Source organism: Chionomys nivalis, chromosome 2, assembly GCF_950005125.1.
Source record: "Chionomys nivalis chromosome 2, mChiNiv1.1, whole genome shotgun sequence".
NCBI lineage: Eukaryota > Metazoa > Chordata > Mammalia > Rodentia > Cricetidae > Chionomys > Chionomys nivalis.
The window spans coordinates 109752440-109774406 of NC_080087.1; the positions used below are offsets into that span (position 1 = coordinate 109752440).

Genomic DNA, 21967 nt, shown 5'->3' on the forward strand with positions numbered 1-21967 from the left:
CCAGGCAACAGCTAAATGATTTATAGCTATCAATAGCCTTTGTCTGTCATCAAGTATGGCAATTCCTTCAGGCTCTGGAGGCTTCCTGCCCAACCACCAAGAAAAAAGCCTCAGAGAGCAGGGGAGTAGCAGTGACGACAGATCAGAAACACTTCCCTATGAAGAGCATAGCCAAAAGCTGAGTGAGCCAAACATGTTCTGGTCACCTGCCAGGTAGCTGCCACAGGTGAATGCCATAGGCACTTTTCTTCAGGTTCAGACCCAACCTGCAGTCCTGTGGCCTGCTTCCTTGTAGGGCTAACATGTGAGTGTCACAGGCCTGGTGCCCGAGGAGGGTGTTTACAGCAGGCACTTGCCACTCTCACTTTCTGAATGTGCCTAGTATTTGGACCAGCATGCTGGTGCAAAGAGGCTGGGGCTCACAATCTACTGGACAGCAAAGGTGTGGTTTATTCATTCAAAGGGGGATAGGCCCAAAGAACACAGTCTTTTCTAGAACTTCTTGAAGTGTTAAAAAGGAGCAGACTGGCATAACTGGATATCAACAAGTAGATGAATGAAAATGGATCCATGTCTATCACCATGCACAAAACTCAAGTCTAAATGGATCAAAGATCTCAACATAAAACAATGAACCTCATAGAAGAGAAAGTGGGAAGTACACTGGAATGCATTGGCACAGGAGACCTCTTCCTAAATATAACCCCAGTAGCACAGACACTGAGAAACAATTAATAAATGGGACTTCCTAAAACTGAGAAGCTTCTGTAAAGCAAAGGACATGGTCAACAAGAAAAAATTGGTAGCCTACAGATTGAGAAAAGATCTTCACCAATTCCACATCAGAGAGAGGACTGATCTCCACAATATACAAAGAACTCAAGAAACTTGACATAAAAAAAAAAAAACCAAATAATCCAACAACAACAAAAAAAGGGATACAGACCTAAACAGAGCACTCTCAACAAACGAATCTCAAATGACTGAAGACACTTAAGGAAACATCCTTAGCCATCAGAGAAATGCAAATCAAAATGACTCTGAGATTCCATCTTACACTTGTCAGAATGGCCAAGATTAAAAACACTGAGGACAGTTTATGCTGGGGTAAGGAGAATGCTCCTCCATTGCTGGTGGGAATGCAAACTTGTACAGCCACTTTGGAAATCAGTATGGCAATTAGAAAATTAGGAAACAATCTACCTCAAGACCCAGCAATACTGCTGTTGTGTATATACCCAAAGGATGCTCAATCATACCACAAGGACATGTGTTCAATTATGTTTACAGCAGCATTATTTGTAATAATCAGAACCTGGAAGCAACCTAGATGCCCCTCAACTAAAGAATGGATAAAGAAAATGTGGTTCGTTTACACAATGAAGTACTACTCAGTGATAAAAAATGACACCTTGAAATCTGCAGGCAAATGGATGGATCTAGAAAAAGCCATATCGAGTGAGGTTACCCAAACCCAGAAAGACAAATATAACATGTATTCACTCAAGTGGCTTCTAGGCATAAAGCAAAAAACCAACCTACAGTAAACAACCCCAGAAAACCTAGACAACAAGGAGGATCCCAAGAGAGACATACATGGATCTACAATAGGAAGGAGAAAAAGACAAGATCTCTTGAGTAAATTGGGAGTGTGGGGGTCACAGAAAAGGGTAGAAGGTGAGGGGAGAGAGGGAAGGGGAAGAAAAACTTATAGCTCAATAAAAACAATAAAAAAAAGACAAAAAAAGGGGGGAGCAAGCCTCCTTGGGTTTGGAAGCTGTTGACTGACCATGTGCTTACAGAGGTTGGCTCTGGGGTACAGATGTGTGCCTCCATAGGTGCCAGAGAGCATACTTTTTAAAATAAGGTCTCTGTGAAAGCTGAGAAATCTTTAGTTGGGAGATTTCTTGGTATATTGAAGTTCTTTTTGTCTTGTGGGAAAATCCCTTGGGTCATCTTTAGGTAGTTATTTAGGCCGCAAAGGGAGGAGTGTGGGAAGAAATGAGAAAGTTCTCAGGCCCATGGCAACACTTCCCAGCAGTCTCTAGGGACTGCTAGGCTTGGGTCTCTGTGCTCTTCATTTCTCTGCTTCCGGGAATGCAGAAAGATTCTTTCTGTGTATCTGCCTAGGACTCATAAACTGCAAACAGGGTAGCCGAGACTGCAAAGTACTGTGGATCCTTCCTGCAGTCTGAGCAGCCTGGTCGAGAAGACAGACCGCAGCTGCTCTGGACACCACCTGGCACCAGACAACAAGAGACAGAATGGCCTAAGAGACCCGAGCCTAGTGGTCAGGGAGGCCATGGAGAGCTACCTGTAGCCCTCTAGCACTGCACACAGGAAGGCAGGAAGGATTCCGTTTAGTTTGAAATCCTTGACCACCTGAACCTACATCCTTGGCAATGAGTACCAGGGAAAGGGGGAGGGGGCAGATGTGAGCGCCATAGGGAATTTGTAAGAACAGGCGACTGGAGAAAGAAGCAAAAGGACAAACTAGTGGGGTGGGTTAGCAACTCTTCTAGGATATCTTTGTGATCTTGGGGGTTGCACTCTCAAGATTCAATCACGGAATCCAGGCACAGTAAATGCCCTGGGCTCTGGAGGTTTACAAATCTCTCTGAATTCCTGTTTACCTGTAGAATCACAAGTTTCGGTAGCATGTTCATATGATATATTCATCAGGAATTTCTTTACTATCTCTTGTAATGTTAAGAAGGATCCAGAACTCAACTCTTCTGATGGTTTTCTATTAATTTATTTGATTTATGTGACTGTCACAGGCTAAGGAGTCATAGATAGTATGAGTTTAAGTACAGTGACATCAAACAGGGAATGAATGTCTATATAACCATGGAAGGGCTGAAGAACCAGCCATAAAATTAGTCCCTAAGAGACATTTCCAGTTAGAAACAGAATAGTTTACTCATGATTCTGTCTGTGGTTATCCCAAATCTGGAGACCCCTGGTCACAGACTCTAGAATCACACTGCATTAGGCACAGCCTTGCAGCAAAGTGACAACCAATGTCACTTGTCTTGGCTAGAGACCAAGAACCAGAAGTGATGCTAACTGTTAACTTCTACTCCTCCACATGAAGAACTGCAGGGGCGTTAGGCTTTGCTCCCGCTCTCTGGTCTGATATGTGCAACAGGTACAACTAACAAAGGAGCCATATCCTGAACAGGCAGAAAACACACCAAGGAGAAAACCAGAAACCAGGCAGGAAATCTGAAAAGGCCTGAGCTCTCTCACACCTTGCCGGTACAATGATATAGGATTAGCAGTTTTATTCCTAGGTCTATCCTCAAAGAGAATATGTGCACCTGCACCCAAAGGCATATATAAACAGAATTATCTGTAATAACTTCAAGGCAGAAACAACTGAAACACTGATTAGATTAATGCAGAGTAGATAATCAGTTCTCTGTTTTTGAGACAAGGATTTATGCAGCTCATGATGGCCTCAAATTCACTATGTAGCCAAGGAAGACCCCGAACTCTGGATCCTCCTGCCTTATATTTGCATCCTAGGTCCCCTGTTACTGAACTGTTTGGAAAGATAAAGTGTGACTTTGTGAGAGTAGGTGTTTTCTTGTTTTCTTGTTGGAGCAGGTGTGTCCCTGGGGATGGACTCAAAAGCCCACACCAGGTCCAGCATCTTTCTTTCTCTTTGCCTACTGCTTATGGATCAAGCTCTCAGCTACTGCTCCTGTGCCATGCCTGCCTGTCATCATGCTTCCTGTCATGATGATGACGGACTAACCCTCTGAAACTGTAAGCAAGTCCCCTGTAAATGCTTCCTTTGTAAGAGCTGCTTTGGTCATGGTGTCTCTTCCTAGCAATAAAACAGCGACTAAGACTTAAACTATATGCTTAGTGCCTGCAGCTTTTCTCTATGCACATCACATGGTTGCAAAGTCATATTTACAAATGAGTTTTCTGGACAAATTCGTTTTCTAGTATGCACCACAGAAGAAAACAGTGGAATGCCTGTCATACAGCATTCTGGAACATGGACCACTGGGTTTGTGTATATGCACTGATGAGTCTGTGGCAGGTCAGTGGTCAGCACAATCAGCCCATTTTTCTGGCTCATCCTTGCTTTGGACAGTTCTGGCCTGAGAGGGAAGTAGCTGAAGGGCCAAGTACCAGCTTGGTAGTATGAGAAACCTCTGGTAAGAAATTTTAGGGCTTCATGCCTTCAGCCCCATCTCTCCTACTTCCCAGTAAATCTGGGAAAAGGATGCTGACTCAGGCCCACTGATAAACACAGATTACATGTGTACAGACTGCAATCTGAAGGTGCTACAAGCAATACATGAAGGTACTATAAGCCCTGATGCAGGAGTGGCTACCCTAGTCTTGCTGACTTCCCTGTCTCACATCTCCAGGCAACTTGGCATCAGTTCTCTAGTTGCTCTGGGCCCATGCCTGCTGTGCACCTCATGGAGAAGGCAATGCCAGCTAGCTCTGCTTCTTAGATACATATTGACCTGGGGCAGAGAACCCCTCGGATCACGGGTTCCCTTCTCTGTGAACTGAGAACATACATGCTTTCTTACCATCTATTAGGGAAAACAAATGCAAATAAGCATTGTGTTTTGGTACCCAGCAGTATCCTAGCCTCTGCTGTTGCTATCTCATTCTAGGTAGCAAAAGCAGGAAGAGCCAAGGCTTTCCCTCCGTGTGGTAGGCAGTGGGGAGACATTACCCCAGAGTTCAACCTTGGAAACAGGAGTTGTATTGGCATCCTAGAGGTACCAAACTCCACCTGCTGTGAGGGGTCACAGAAGCCCACACCTGCACTGTGAGTGGCTGACTCCCACACACATATCCCAGCTGCAGCTGTCCCTATGAGGTCACTTCTGGCTGTGCTGCTTCTAGTTCCACAAGCCCTTTCTATCTCTTAATTTCAGCCCCCCTTTTTCCTAACCTGGGACTCCACAAGGAACAAGAAAGTTATTCTTTATTCTGACCTGGCAGTATCTGCGTATGCGGGAGGCCTGGAGGTGCTCACCCTCTGCCATAAATGGCTCTTAGATAACACTGTAGTTAGCTTGTGGAACTGGTAACAGTTCCAAGCACAGACAGAAAGTACCATTTCAAAAGTGCGGGAAGTGCTGATGCTGGTTTGAAGTTGTCAGGGGCAACTGGGAAGTATTCCATCTGCTTATTCAGGGGGAAGAAAGAGGAGAAGAATCAAGCAGAGGGAGAGATGAATTAAATATGGGACTTGATCCAGATCCTTTGCTCTCCTCCCCAGGGATGGTACCCAGGTAAAGGTGCACTTGGATTTCCTGCAATGGAGCGTGAATGATGATGGCCCTAGAAGTGGCTTCTCAGTTCTGACGTTGTCTCTTCCTGCTGCCGCTTCTTGAGTCATGTTCAGCAGTTACCAGATATGTGCGGAGCCCAGACACAGGACAGGCCCTAAAGAAGGAAAGTCACCTCCAAAGGGCATTGGCCCTGGGGCTTCCAATAGGCTGGCTGAAGTGACTCAAAAGTAAGTATAGCCTGGGAGTCTCTACCCAGCCCCTCCATTCCCTGCTTTCTTCCCAGTGGCCAGACTTATATAGAGGCCTATGACTGCTTTGCCAGATTTCTGCCTGCTTTTCCTATTTTATAGGTGACACATTAAACCTGTCTTGGCCTCTGCTTCCTGGCTGATGTGAACCCATTTAGATAGGATTAGAGTTATCCCAAGAAACAGGCAGAACAATAGAGTCTGGAATCACATCTGTAATACCAGCATTTAGGAGGCTGAGGGTGGATGATTATGAGTTTAGGGTCAGCTTGGACTATCTAGTAGACACTGTCTTAAAGAAAAAAGATCCAGGGGACCAGCTCATTTACTATGTGGTAAGCAGTGGACAAAGTGGGTCTGTGGGACAAACATTTGTTCCACTGACTCAAAGAAATATACCAGGGATAACCCGGGAAGAGAGCTCTGTATCACTGGACACCTCTGTAGGGTGCATGTGCACAGGCCTGGGAGGCTGTCTGATGGCTGGAAGGAAGAGTGATTCTGTTCAGGTCTAACAACATGACAAGTAGCTGAAGGCCAAGTATGAGAGCTAGAGGTCTCTTTGGTCTGTCCATTTATAGGAGAATGGAAGGTGTGTGGAGGCCTCTCTCCTCAGATATGCCAGGGTTAAATGCCAGTACAGTGCATTGAGGACACGTGGGGTCTCCTAGGGACATGAGACTGTATGCCAAAGCAGAGGTTTCAGTATCTGAAGAGGTGCATAAAGGGGCCAGGAAACAAGATCAGTTGCATAAGAATTGACTTGAGGGAGTTTTCTGGAAATGCAGAATGTGCCACCTTGGAAAAGATGCCAGTGATGAGACAGTTTATTCCAGGTAGCCCTGAGAAGCCTGAAAATTGATAGTTAAGGGCCTCAAATTGATTTTGTGGATGGAAAGGAGTGAAAGGGGCATAAAATGGCCAAGTTGGAACGAACATATATATTACTTAGTTCCAGGAGATCCTAACAGAGGGGCCCATAGTATATATCCTGTCTATCCCTGCTATTACCTAAATAACATAAGATGCCCACAACATAAGATGTTTAGTGGTGGTTCTCTTCTGCAGATCATAGTGGACAGCAGGAAGGGGTACCATAGTGCTGGGACAACATGGGCTTCTGAGGGGCCAGGGCTCTGAGTACCTTCATTTCCTAACTGTTGCTATTCCATATTTGGACTTAGGCATTCTAGATAATAATAATAATACTAATAAAAAAAAGAACACCCACAGGGTAGAGTCCTGGGAAGGGTAGGGAGTCAGTCAGGCTCATGGGTTCCTCCATGCCTCACCTCACAATTCACATGCTGCGAAGAGTCTGCTTTCATCAGAGTGCATCACACATAACTGAGGCCACCAGCACTACAGTCAGTTGTCAGCCTCTTCTCTGATCACTGCCCTGCTAGCTATACATCTGGGATCCAGATCCAGATGCTGGCATTGAGAAAACAAGCGACTATGTTGACAATCCTGCTGGGATGTGGGAAGAAGGATGCTGTGGGTATCCTGCATTCAAGGATGGAGACACATGGTCAGCATGACCGCCCAGGAGAGCACCCATTGAAGAGACAAAGAAACCTGGGACTCAGGGAATTGAGAATAGACCCCAAGGTGGGTTAAAGACAAACAAGTGAGTGTCCGAAAGGTGTCCTGAAGCATTTGATAGCTATACTTTCTAGGTCATGGCTCCTGTATGATTTCCTCCACAGATGCTTCCTCTGACAAGCTTTGCAGGGCACCAAGACTGACTTATATACATACAACCCCTAAATGATATTCTTCTGGGGGCTAAGGTCAGATAAGGATGTAGAGTTTGACTAATTTTTCATATTCAAAGTCAACCTAAGCTGTTGTCAATGTTGAGCATGGTACCTCTAAGACATGAATTTGAAAGAAAGACGGCTAGTACTCCTCTCCTATGAAATAAGAACTCTGCAAATGCCTTTCTAAAGAGCAGAGAGCTGAGTCAAAATTGGGTAGAACAAAACTTTCTGTTGCTACAGCCTGTATACTGGAGCTGTCACCTGCTGACAGGAGCAAGGCATGAAGAGCAGTGTGGAGCAAGGAGAGGGAAGCACAATGGTGCTACACTGTTTATGGCTTATGTGTCTTACTCCCAAAGAAAGCTTGCCCAGCCATCCAGATATCTGCTAAATTCTCCTATCTTGTCCGTGGCTCCAGAGAATCCCAGATTGACTTGAATCACTTGAGCACAGTAAGAAACCAAGATAGTATTTTGAATACAATGGCTTTGAGATGCACTGGAAATGCCTTCTAGACCTAGCACCATACCAGAAGGAAATGGAGGCACTGAGGATGCCCAGCTGACATTTCCTATAATCCATGTGGTGGAATTGGGGTTATGCAATAGCAACTACAGCATCTGAGTAAAGACAAACACATAGCAGCGACGCCTGGAAGACAATCTGAGTACAAATGTAGTCCATTAACCCTATCTTCTGCTCAGATCTGAGCAGTGAGTTTTTGAGGAAGGCATGCTCTTTACTTTTGGGAGGTAACGGATGGCTCTGTTGGCAGGTGTCTGTTCCTTCAACTACGTAAGATTACATAGTTTGGATAGGTACACAATGATACCAGAATACACTGTTCTTAGGTCCAGGCTGGGACTACTCATTATTGACTATGGTTTCCCAGAGTGGTAACAACTATCTTCTACCCAGCCTTTTTCCAGTGTGAAAGTTAAAGCTGACTGTGTATGCAAATTACTGGGAGTGATCTGGCAGAGTTCCCTAGGCCCCAGTTTCTGCAGTGCATGATGATAAAAACACTCTTCAGGTTATGAGGGGCACGTAGGAACGGCACAGGCCAGTCCCCAGAAGTCTAACAGAGAGCAGATGTTCAATGTGAGCTGCTATCATCATCGTCATTGTCACTACCACCACGCCATCATCGTCAGGGCATATTCCCTCTGCCTCACTCGCCACCACTGTCCCTACTCACTAACAACACGCACTCAGGGAGTCAGGGTCTCTGAGAGAGAGAAAAGGTACTTTAAAATTATGCCAGGGCCTAGTTTCTAACAGGGCTAGCACCACTTCCCATCTGTGCACACCAGACACCCTCAACTGTAAATGCCATATGATCACCACAGAAGCAGTAAGTATGGGGGCACTGACTGCAGAGTCACAACAAAGGACAAAGTCATACTTGAATCTGATAAGCAGGCAAGGGATTAGCATGGGGTGGGTGGGTAGGAGGGTGGAGCCTGAAAAGGAAAGCTCACTTTCAAACACACTTCTTACTCATTGCTATTTCTCTCACACATTTTACTTTCATGTATGTGTGTATGATGCATATATGTATATATGATGTGTGCTTTGTGTGTAAATGTCCATAAGTGTGTACCACAGAGCAAATGTGGAGGTCAGAGGACAACTTCAATGGTGGTTCTCACTTTCTACGTTTTTTGACACAGTGGCCCTCTGTACACCAGGCTACCTAGCAGGTGAGCGTCAAGGACTCTCTTCTCTCATCCTCCAGTCCCACAATAGGGATACTGAAGTTACAGAATGGTGCTATTGAACTTGGCTTTATGTGGGTTCTAGGAGTTCAAACTCAGGTCCTCATGCTTTCACAGTAAGTACTTAGAGTCACTGCCCCAGCCCCTAGACAAGTTCTTCTCTATTTATATTTAAAGGCAAATGAGACTTTGTGGGTAAAATATTTTGTGTGTGTGTCAGACATTTTCTCACACAGTAGCAAAAAGTTTGACACAGAAAGCCTGCCCTAGCTACTCAGCATGCTTAGGTGATGCTTCCTGTTGAGTGGGTGACTTACTTGTTGCTGTCTCGGTACTCATAGATATGACATCCTTGAGGCATTCCAGTCTCATGGTCCAGAGTAAAAGCAAGCTTCAACTAAACAAAGAAAGAAAAGAAAAGCAAGTAAGTTTTGGCTCAATGAAATGAAATCAAAATCAGTTTCCTCCAGTGAATGTGTTGTGGAGAACTTCAACCTCTTCCCCTAGAAGAGTCCACACCTCACAGGAACTCTGCTGTCAACAAAGACTGTCATCAGTAACATCTTATGCACTGGGCATGTAATCAGTATTCATGAAGCACCTTTTGTGGCTGACACTGAGCTAGCAAAGGACACAAGAGCACTATAACAATGAAGAGTCACCTTTGTGGAACCTGCAGTCTTTCATAGGAGTGGACAACAATTAAGCCTCTATACTAAGGAATGTCCAGGTAAATGGAGAAGTTTAAATTGAAGACAATTCTTAAAACCTTCGTGGGGTGGGGGCAAATGCAACTTATCATGTTTCTGGGAAAGCTGATCTAGACAAAACAGAGCTGTGGGAAGGAGGGGTGACTAGACCACAGGTGAGGGGAGCAAAGAGTTGTCTTGGCAGAAGACACAGCATGTGTATAGTTCTGGAGCAGGAGCTGAAGAAACTGAAGGAGGGCTAGTGAAGCTCGGCCCAGTAGATATAAGGACCACAGTGGGTGTTGACACGGCTGTGGGGAAGCCAGGCAAAATATGCAGGACATTCTTGGCTATACTGGAATCTTTGACCTTTGTCCTAACACCAAAGGAAGGTTCCCAATCTGCTCTAAGAAAAGGGTGAATGACGTCACCACAGTTCTGTTTGGGAAAATCCTTCTCACTGGCTACTGTGCTGTCTGCAGGAAGAGGAGAGAAATGGGAGCCCACAGAGGGCTGTTACTGAGGTTGAGGGAATAGGAGTGGGGACTGGAGGCTGGGTAGGCGAGATGGAGAGAAATGGACTCTGAGATCTAAATGGCAGTAAGTTTTAGAAATAGAACCAACAGGATGTGCTGATGGATACGGTGACAGAAAGGAGGCTTTGATCTGAACAACCAGGTAGGTAAGTATTACACTGCTGGGAGGGAAGGAAGGTCAAAATTTGGTTAGGGACATGTTGTCCTGGAGACCCCATTACTGAAGATGAAGAAAGGAACGGGAATCCAGGTTTCTTTCAGGATGCTGGCAAGGAGATCTCAGGTGAATACAGAATGTCACAGAGCTCAGGCAGCGTTACTACCTGCCTTGCTGGAGCTCAGGGCTCAGGCAGCTTTAGCATTTCCAAATGTGCAGCCAGTAACTGTCTTTACAAATTCCCTAGGCTTTTAAATCACCAGGGAAAATGTAACTACACTGACTTGTGTTAGGGGATACATTGTTATGATTTTTCCTGTAGGTTGTTAGCACAGCTAATGATCTGCACCATTAGACACTGGACAATTTCTTTCTCCCTCAGAGCAAAACACACTCTTGGGAATGGTCTGTCCTCTTACTGACCCAGATGAACATTCAAACCAGAAACAAATTCTTCTTCACCACCACAAAGCCAGGAACTTCACTGGAGTCAAAGGCATGCTTTTCCTACAGAGTATACCTTGGCTCTGACCAGGCCTCTATTTCAGTTAAATTAAAAAAAAAAAAATACAGTTCAGCTACTATGGAGGACCTCAAAAAAAAAAAAAGACAAAGAAAAGAAAAAGAAAACAACACACTCCCCTATGGTCCAGTTCTTACCACCCTGGATACACGCCTAGAGGCGTCAAGGCCAGCATAGCACAGACACCTGTGCATGCACCTAAACTGCAGCAGTCTCCTCACAGCAGACACCTGTGCATGCACCTGCACTGCAGCAGTCTCCTCACAGCAAGACACCTGTGCATGCACCTGCACTGCAGCAGTCTCCTCACAGCACAGACACCTGTGCATGCACCTGCACTGCAGCAGTCTCCTCACAGCGCGTCCACAGAACCAGCCCAGATGCCCACTAAGAGACGAGTGGATAAAGAAAATGTGCACAAACCATGCTGTGGAGTTTTATTCAGCAATAAAAAGAGTGAGGGCTGGGGAGATTCCTCAGTGGCTAAAACACTCTTTGTTTAAGAGTGAGGAATGGAGCTGGTTCCCTATAATTCTAATCCTGGGAAGTCGGAGATGAGGATCTCCAGGGCAAGCTGGCTTGAAAGATTAACCATATCAAGGAGCACTGGGTTTGATGCCTCACAAAACCAAGTGGAAAAGCAATGAGTATGGTTCCTAAACCTCCACTTGTATGCACACTCATCCACACATAAACCCACATGTGTACATGTACATGTGTATATGAAAAATAGAAAAAGAACTACAACAAAAAGAATGAAAACTTGTCATTTGAAGGAAATGGATAGTAAATGAAGTAAACCAGACCTAGAGAGACAAATATATTTTGTCTCATACATAGAATCTAAATTGAAAAAGACATGAGAGCAGAAGTGCTTCTACTAAGGAAGGGCTAGGGGAGCGGGGACAAGACACAGTGATGGCTGCTGAATATGGTCAAAGTACATTATATATGTGTATAAAAATGTCAAAATGAACCCATTATTTTGTATAATTAATACAAACTAAAAAACAAGGAAATATTAAAAATAGATAGGTATGGTTTTACTTGCCTTTAACTCTAGCACTTGGGATGCTGAGGCAAAAGGACCAAAGTTCAAGGCTATCCTGGGCTACCTACTGAGATTCTGTATCAAAAAGAATGTTCCTCCCAAAAAGCAAAATAACCCACTGTGCAGCAAATCAATTATAACAATACACTAATCACAACTGCAACCTTTTGCCCTTTTGTCTTCACTTACCATTTTCTAGCTGAGGCACTGTGTTGGTTTTGTCCACTAAAAAACAAAAATGAAAACAAACAAAAAAACCAACCTACACTCTATCCTTTGCCTCAATATTTTAAGCAATGGATTTGTGGCTTAGAAATTTGATCAGAAATGTAGGGGAAAGGATTCCTTGTGAAGCTGTTTGCCTCAGTACTACTATTGCATTGATTCTAATAGGATGATCAATAGTGGCAGGGGTGGGGGACGACGACAGGCTCCACTACAGTCCATGTGGGAGTGCGGACGGCCATATTTATGATGGTTCATGAAGAATTCTCACCAACCTGGGAAATTGGGGATGCGTGGCTAAAGCAGGCTGCACATTTGACTGCATAACATGGAAACTGCAAAGACTGCGTCAAGGGGTTGAGAGAAAGAAATGAAAACAGCACAATAGGAGGTGCCCCGGGATTCTCCACTTTATCTGCTTTGTCCAGGTTCTTCATGACAAGGTAGTACTACTTTGATTTTGAGCAAAGACTAGCATGCTTCTAATCTTGTTTTATGTCTTTCCCCTCTGTTATTGTGAAAGGGGGAGCTATTAGGCTGCTTTAGGGAGGTAAAGGGGCTAAGCTGATCAGGGCAGCTGCATGCAGGGGTGTCATGAAGGAAACCACAGCAGGGGTCAGAGGAGACACCTGGCCATCAGGTAGAGATGGGCTGATGTGAGTGGAGGCTGAAGGAGAAAGGCTTTGAGAAAGGCCCCCATGACAGATTAAGGAGATAAGGCCTGGACTTCAGGCAGGGTTGTGAGGATGGGGGCATCCAGAGACAGCTTAGAGCAAGACACATCAAACCATGTGATGGGACTCCTAGCCCCAAAGGTGGAAAAAGGAGGGATGAAATTGACACTGTGGTCCTCAGTCATGGAACATTGGTAAATGTGATCTCAGGAGAGGCTCCAAGGTCAGGAAACTACAGAAACAGCAATTTAGAGTGGTGGTGGTGGGGACAGAGGGTTACTCAGTTATTGAACAGGGTACTCATATTTATCAAATACATACCCAGTAAAGGCTTTCCCTTATCCTGATGACAACCACTTGAATTAGCTGTCATAACTTCTTTTTAATAGATGAGGAACTTGGGGCTGAGAAAGATTAAGAATTAGCTAGGTTCAGTGATAAATACCTATAGTCTTAACATTCAGGATTCTGAGTCAGGAGGGTCACAGTTTTAAGAACAGCTTGGGCTACATATTGAGATCTTGTTGAGGGAGGCGTGTGTGGCTATGGAGATTGCTCAGCTGAGAGGGTTAAGGAGTAGTTGGTAAAGTACTTGCCTTAAAAGCAGAAGGAACAGAGTTTGATTCCCAAAACCCATGCTTTAAAAAGCAAGGTATAATGTGCATCTGCGAGCATATCTGTGATGGTGTTGGGAAGGTAGAGACAAGTAGACCCTGGGATTTGATAGCCAGCTATTCCAGGATCATCTGTGAACATGTCTGTAATAGACTTGGGAAGGTGGAGACAAGCAGATCTCTGGGATTCAATAGCCAGCCTGTGTAGCTTACTTGAATCCCAAGATAGTGAGAAACAAAAAATAAACAGCACCTGAGGACAAACCCCTGAGACTGTCCTTTGGCTTCCACATACAAGCAGATCTGCATGTACACACACACACATACACACACACACACACATGCAAATACACATGTGCACACACATATACACTCACACAAACAAAACATTAAGTAATCTGTCCACAGCACAATAGAACCAGAGTTTAAAATCAAACCCATGCTCTTGACTTGCTGCCAGTATCATGGAACTTTGCTGGTCTGGATATGAAGGGGGAAAGGAGGTGTCACAGAGACTGTTAAAGATTCTCTGCCTCAGACAGCAAGACAGATGGTGTGGCTATTCCCACAAGCAACGAGGGATGGCAGGCTTAGGAGAAGAGTTTGGGTCCCATTTGGAGTTGCTGATTTATTTGTTGTGGTGGGGATGGTGAGAAGGCTGCTAGAGATGTAGTCTGAGATTTCCAGGTGGTAAAATATCTGTAGGTTTCATCTTGTAAGATGACAACTTACTGCAGTGGATGAGACTGTCGAAAAATAAGGATCTTAGTGGAGTTCTGAGAAACACCTCTGTGAAAGAGTTGAGAGCAGAGACTGAGAAGGGTGGTTGTGGGTCTTGATTTATGTCTTAAAGAAGCTAAGGGGAAAATAAGTCTTAAGGAAGGAAAAATTAAGTCAGTTTGTTACACTTGTGTATCCCAAACAGGGACCCCACTGGATCTATGGGAAGTGGTGGGAGCAGAGGTAATTAGGGACAGACTGAAAAGTGAGAAGGCAAGGAAACGGGGTTGAGAGGGGCACTGGGAACAGCTGCAGGGAAGAGGCAAAAGGAAATGCAGTGGGACAGGACAATGAGGAACTTAGGGAGGTATCCGAGAGTGACAACCTTCGTAAGAAGGCGTGACTACAGCACGAGAGAAGACACACAGAGATGGAAGTAAAAACTGGTTGTTTCTGAGACCACCAGGGACTGGAAGACCCCTTCTCTACTGCGAGACAGAAAGACTGAGCAGGGATGGAGACAGATCTGTAGACCAGGCAAGGAGGACTTGGAACATTTTAGTATGGTTTCTGTTTTGTGCCAAATTATCTGTAAGGAATGGAGAGTTTGGTGAGAGGATCAGACGTTTGAGGAAAGGATGAAGGTTGGAGGACAATAGTAAAGCTGGACGGGGTCAAGCATGAGGACTGCTGGGGACCACGTAGGCGCTGGAATTAGTGAACAACCCTCTGCAACCTTGGCAGTAGTGTGAAGAAAGCCAATCTGATTCAAAGCTAGATATTTCCAGAAAGGTTTGAGGGATGAATAATGGGCAAGGGAGGGCGATATAATATAGCAACAGATGGACGGAGATAGATCAGGGAACTTGAGTGCCAACAGACAGGAAAGGAAAACGAAGCCCAACTGAAAAGAAAAAGGGGGTCTGAGTGTCAGATGTTATGTATGAAACTAATATTTAATAAGTATACCTGTTCTAATCATCTTTCATGTGATTATTAAATTCTCACACGACCCTATGTTTGAGAAATTTGGTAAATATTAGACCCATATTGGCCAGTAAGCAGCAGAACTGAGGTCTATAATACATTGCAAAGCACTAGGATGTACTGACCTCCTAGGTGTTTGTGAACTCTAGAGAGGTGGGAGACCAAGAGCTGTGGTCAGACAACAGACTGTGTTAAAGATGGACAAGTAATGAAAATATTCAAAGAAAAGCCAAAAGTGGAGAGGTAGGGATGGGACAGGGTGGGGGCACTGCTCTATGAAGATCTGAAATTCACCCAGGACAGTGGCATGCTGTTTCTCTGAGAAGCCAAGCCAATAGGTATGCTTACAGGTGTGTAGGTACCTACAGGTGCAAGGTTCACTGAGTACACTAATCCTTGCAGCAGACACAGAGGCAGTACTGGTAGGCATTTCCTAATGAGATGCCCATCCAGGGATTCTATAGGAAAGCAAATCCAATCTCGAGAGGCAGGCTAGACCTGATGTGCTAGGCCTTTCAGTTGCTGATCAGACATCAATGCCAATAGTGTCTTGTCCTAGGAACAGGCTCAAGAAAGGATATGTGACCTAGCTGAGGTCCACAGCTAGGAGAGGGTGTCCACTGAGCATAAAGGTCAGTGCAGCTGCACCAGTGCCTCCCAGCCAGAGAGCAAGCAGAGGAATGCCCAAAGAAAACAGGGAAGAACTCCAGCAAAGGAGATCCAGGCAGAGTCACTCAACAAAAACCAGCTCTATTGAAACTAGGGGCCCAAATACCCAGGGAAGCAAGAAAATGTTCCTATCTTGTCAATACCCTGAAGAGGAACAGTGTTTCCTGATGCCTCCTACAGCAAGCTTAGCCAGGGCATAAAGAGGCCTAGCTGCTGTCATCTCTACCAGCCTGGGGCCCTGCAGGGACTGACTCAGCAGGAAGTGAGCCTGCAAGAATGGCAGCCACTCCTGAAGCAGTTGTTACATGGAACAGAAGCACTAACTGCTGGTCAATCCTCTTGCAGGGAATGGGGCTTCTTTGGTGGACACTTTCTAGCTAACAACATCCCTGGTACTTAGCGAAGGGGAAAGAGGTGAAATGAAGCCTCCAGGCGTTCACAAGGCTGCTCTCTAGGCCTCTGCCACAGGAATGAGGCTTTGAAAGGGGCCTTGTACCTGCCATCCTGACAAAAGCCAAGCAAGTCTTCTTTGTGTAGAAAATGGAAGAGCTGGGCTGGAGAGATGGCTCAGAGGTTAAGAGCACTGACTGTTCTTCCAAAGGTCCTGAGTTCAATTCCCAGCAACCATATGGTGGCTCACAACCATCTGTAATGGGGTCTGGTGCCCTCTTCTGGCCTGCATCCATACATGGAAGGAATGCTGTATACATAATAAATAAATAAATATTTTTTAAAAAAAGAAAAAATGGAAGAGCTGCTGAGTGTGCTGGTGCACGCCTTTAATCCCAGCACTCAGGAGGCAGGGGCGGGCAGAGCTCTGTGAATCTGAGGCCAGCCTGGTCTACATGATGAGTTCTAGGGCTCTCATGGAGAGACCTCGCCTCAAAGAGAAAGAGTGGGGGGGTGGGGAGAGAGAAAGAGAGAGAATGAAAGAGCCTTGTACTTCTAGAAGCAGGCTGAGACTACAAAGGGGAGCAGGCTGTGGGCAGCAGAACACAAACTTGTGATAGGACCCTCTATTGTCATGGTTCTGTGATGGGAGTGGGCAAGTCATCTGGCCATAGGACCAAGGCTAAGTTAAAGTCTAGAACCCTTGGATGAGGAAGAAAACCTTTCCACAGACTTTGGGAAGGTGAAGTGCCAGTCTTGCTGGGGTTGTTGAGCCTCTTGGGCTCTAAGTGGAGTGACAAGGGAGACCAGCAGCGCACCATTCCAGTTGGTGGCTACAGGGGAGCCACAAGACTAGTTAGCTGGCGGAGGAAATATGGGGCTTCCTTTAGGGTCTTAGATTCCTTGTCTTGTTGGGCCCTGAAGGTACTTGCAGCCCTGGCAGGATAGAGTGGATGGTCTAAGCAGATGATTTAGAAGAGTAATCATGGTTCCCTCACAGTGATGTAAAGACAGAGGTCAGGGGTGAAAGTTGAACAGTATTTTTCTGGCTAGGACTGCTCTGGTTCAGCCCACCTTAGGTTCTCCTGGAGGCTGAGCTTGCTTCAATTTGCTAGCTGCTAGGACTCAAGTTCAAGCTCAGGTCAGAGAACAGTCTGGGAAGCCTCTCAGCTTCCCATGGTCATGCTCCTCCACAGTTTCTGGGTCTTGCGGGGTATCTAACTGCTCCTTAAGTGGAAGGTAGCCAATCCTACACAGGGACATTTAGAGAATGTCATTTATGGCAAACTTGAAAGGAACAGAAAAGTCCCTCCTACCTGAAGCTTAGGTTTTTAAATTGAAAAATCTTATTAGGAGGGAATCTTCACATTCTTTGAAGTGATCTTTAGTTTTCCTTCCTTAGTCTTCATTGTTTGGTTTGGATTTCCTAAGCATCATTTCTTTTTTCCATCTCCTCTTTGCTTTCTTTTATAAGACAAAGATGCTGTGGGCTTTGCTTTAACTTGGTTAACAGTGATTCTATGGCAATGTATTAAATTTCTTTCTCCTAAGTCCACTGAAGTCTTTTTGGACTTGAAGAGCTTTTTAAGAAAGAACTTGCTCATTCAGCAGGATTTTCCTCCCTGCTCCAAGCTCTGGTTCTGACCTGGAAAAAATAAGAGTAAGAAAGAGCAAGAGAATCCTGCAGTCCTGACGCTCAACTTCACAAACCACAAAAAAGGACCTTGCTCCAGTAACGTAATCATGAAGAGTTCTGGCACCTTGGTCTTTCAAGAAAAATACATCCATCTGCTGGCACAGGAATCCTCAAACTAAACCCTGTTCAGCATGGAGTTCCCAATTCATTAGTGTTGGAAAGTCTATAGTGAGGCTGGCCGCTCCCACTGGATGACGCTTCCCTGCAGTGCAGTCTGTAAACCCCACAGCTGTGTTTTCACTTAAGGCCACTTCTCCTGACTCCACTGTGTCTTGTTCCAGAAGCTTGTTCTATTCTTGTTAAGACTAAAACCGACAAGACAAGGATTCTTCGATGTTGAGGTTTGACTTGCTCAGAAGAAGCCATGTCTATCTTAGAGCTAAGGTAAAGCTCCCGCAGGGAGGATTGCTCTTTCAGTAGGAATCATCCAACAAAACTGCCATGGCCGTGGTTGTCCTGTCCATCTAGACAGCTGCCATCTCTTCTAAGGATCACTTCTTTCACCACAGTAAGACCAAGCAGTAGGGCTCTGCTTTATCACTGTCCCATGTGGTCTTCTGTCCCCATCAATAGTGAGGCCCATGCAGAAGAGACTGTTCTCCTTCTTCACCTCCTCTTTACCAGATTAACAGTCCTGGGTCCCAGTAGTTTCCAGCCAACCTCCACCTAGTCACTGGGCCCCATGTTTGCTTCTCCAGTTCTCAACCAGGTGACAGAGTAAATACAAGGTCTGATGAGCAAGTCTGTATATGCCATATGCAGCCAGAGGAGGAGGCTGTAGCCACTTGACCACCCTACTCAAAATGAGCAATTATTGGAAAGGACTATTTCCTCTTGCAGCTAGGGCCTCAGATCAGCCATTGTTTGGGTACTAATGCTGCCAGAGCTACTCCCATAGGCAGGTGCCAATGTTGACTGTGGAGGTGGTACATGGCTCCTCTGAATGCATGGGAAAGATACTATACAAGTATCTTGGTACATGGATGTTCCTGTTCTGTATCTACCTAGCTACTCCAAACCTTGTACTCTTGCATTGCATATTAGAGATCCTATTAGATCCTCTACTTTAAAATAGCTGCTACAAAAAAATTTAAGTGTGTTTTCTATATATTTATTTATTTCTAGGCAGGACCTCAAGTAGCATCAGGATAGCCTTAAACTGACCATATAGCTATGGTTGGTCTATCTTGCACTTCTGATCCTTCTGTGTCCACATCCTGAGTGCTAGATTATAGGCATGAATCATGCTCAGTCTATGTGGAACAGAGGAATGAGGCCAGCATTGGTGCACTTTTACACTTGGTGCACAAGCATTCTTCCACCAGAGCCACATCCACAGTGATGCTCCAATTTTACCTGGAATACAGTGAGGCTCCAGGAAAGCTAAGAGTCCCAGACAGCATGGCATTCCTTGAGGATGTTTTAGTCATATTCCTCCATTCTCACTACCTCAAGACATAGCCTATAAAATCTTTTTCCATTGCTGCAAGGGTATTTAAAGTCCCTACTATCAAGCCTCTTGTGAGAAACTGCTTTTAGTACTAGGAAAGGCATCTTTCAACTTTCAGCGAAGTTTGATGTTTTGAAAAATTTACCTTATTACTCTCTCCCTCAACTACCTGAAGTAGGATTGCTTCTGCCTTTGGGATATTGCAATAAAGAATCTGATGCCTCCTCTGTGAACACAGACACTGGGGAGCTTACATCCTTCTGTCTCCTTTCCTTGCTTCTTACTTCATGTCTTCCTAATGTGCTCATTTCATTGCTTATTTTCTTTGTTGTGAGTCATCATATTCCTTTTGGGAACAGAGGAGGGTATACATAAGATAAAGCAAAGTTCTTTAAAATACAAGCCAAACATACATAGAGCTATGAGATCCAGGCAGGTCCAAAGAGAACTGAACTAAACAATGGCCATGATGGCAGGCACTCAGTTCGTGGAAGAAGGAAACGGGACATTCTCACACAGTCTTCAGAGCCAGTGATCAGGCTGGCTTTCTTCTTGAAAAAACAGGAGAGAACAGAATGATCTTCCAGGGAATTGGCCTCAGTTTCCAGGGACTTGAGGAGTCAGGAGTTATGTAAGCCAAGCGGAGAGCCAGCAGCTTTGGCCTGCCTGTTCTCTCCCTGAGTCTGAGTAGAGGTGGGCTTTAGGGCCTTAGATGTTTCACCTATACAACGGAGCTCAGTTCTTCTGTGGCTGTCCTGAGGTTTGTTTCCTGAAGGAATGTGGAATCTTTTTTAGGCCTACTGGAGAAAAGCGTCTATAATCAGTCCTGTTACATCTGTTGGGAGAGAAGCTTGGTGCTTCTAGAAGAATCAGTATGCACCCCTTGAGATGTTCTAATGAAGAGCAAGTGGCAGCGAAGCTGTCTATGCCTAAGGCTGTCTTATGGAAGTAAGAATGAGCAGTTTTCAGGGTCTATGACTTGATCCTAGGCTGATTGACTCCCCCCACCCCCAAAGGGCCAAGTACTTACACAGCATATTCAAATTGCCATCTTTGGCCCCTTTGGGTCTTGGGCAATCCATCTTCACCCCCTCTACCACCTGCTCCTTACTCCAGTAGGTTTGGTGCACCTCCCAGCATGAGAGCCACTCTATTTCCATTCAGCCATACAGTGTCCACGGATCTTACAACTGGTTACTAGATTGCTCAGAACCATCCAGGATATTTAGGAGGTGGAGGGTACCTGAAGTTGCTCTTCCAATCCAAGGTCATGAGCTGCATTATAATATAATAATAATGCTTATTATAAATAGTGCCTATTTCCTTATAGATATTATTATCTAAGAGATAACGTCCTACTTGTGATGAAAACCAGGGAACACATGGGTATTTGGAAACTTACAGACATGATAGGTACTTTATAGCTTAGATGAAATGCAAACATTATACAAAATTTAAGAGGTTCAAGGAGGGTAGCAGCAACGGCCAGGATCCAGTAAGGTTATAAAAACATTCTACTTTCCTTGCTAACTTGCTAATCTTGCCCTTTAAGAAACTGAATATAAAAGGCTAGTAGATGAGGCTCCTGCTGCCAGGCCTGATGACCTTAGTTTGATCCCAGGGACACACATATTAGGAGAGAATTGACTTCCATAAATTGTTGTTTAATTTACATGTGTGCTACAGCATGTGTAGACCCATTCATACATATACATGCACACAAAATAAATAAGGATGAAATAAAAAAGAAACTATACATACTATTGAATGTTAACAAAAGTAAGTTCACAATCCTCTCAAGGGCAACTCTGTTCAGCAGAAACGTGATCCCTCTAACTCCATACTATCTAATGTAGTCTCTGTGGGACTCCAAGTAGAATTCAACCATGCCTAACTTTCTATTAGAGATTTGATCCTTCTCCCAGTCTTTTTCTTTGCATTCCAAAGTCCTCACACTTCTGCTCTATCTTCCTTGTCATGCCCAGGCCTTACAACCTGAGAAGGCTATTTAGAAAAGAAGACAAGTTTATGGCTTCTTCAGGTTGGCCAGCTTTGAATCCCAGCCTTACTTCCTAATAATTAAGAGATCTTATGTTTCTTTACCTCTTTGTAACTCATTTTATGACTCTAAAGAATTGTAGGAGATAATGACAGCTCTTAACTCGGAGGTGGTTGTGCAAATTAAATGAAGAAAACTGTAATGATTTATTTGTATTTTAATAAATAAAACTTGCCTGAAGATCAGAATGGAAAACAGTCACACTAGTCAGCCATACAGACCAGGCAGTAGTGGCACACACCTTTAATCCCAGCAGCCACACTAGCTAGCCATGAGGCTGGGTGGTGGGCATGCACACTTTAATCCCAGCACTAGGAGGAAGATAAGGCGGGATGAGACAGGAACTTGTTCCCTTTCAGTCTGAAGACTTCACAGAGGTAAGAGCTCTCCAGTGGCTTGGCTGCTTTGCTTCTCTGATCTTCAGGTTGTTCCCAGTATCTGTCTCTGGGTTTTTATTATTAAGATTACAATTGGCACCCAAGGTTTGGGGTATAAATTAATGAAAAAGCCTGTGGCTTTTTA

At 44.7% G+C, this 21967-nt stretch overlaps 1 protein-coding gene across 3 annotated transcripts in view; it reads right to left on the reverse strand.

Moving 5' to 3' along the window:
• Dis3l2 (DIS3 like 3'-5' exoribonuclease 2) overlaps positions 1-21967 on the reverse strand; it is a 381117-nt gene that overhangs the window by 20671 nt on the left and 338479 nt on the right. For all 3 annotated transcript variants that reach the window (XM_057762692.1, XM_057762690.1, XM_057762691.1), the window contains one exon: positions 9323-9402. In XM_057762692.1, the coding sequence (XP_057618675.1) occupies positions 9323-9402 (80 nt within the window). The remainder of the gene's footprint in view (positions 1-9322; positions 9403-21967) is intronic.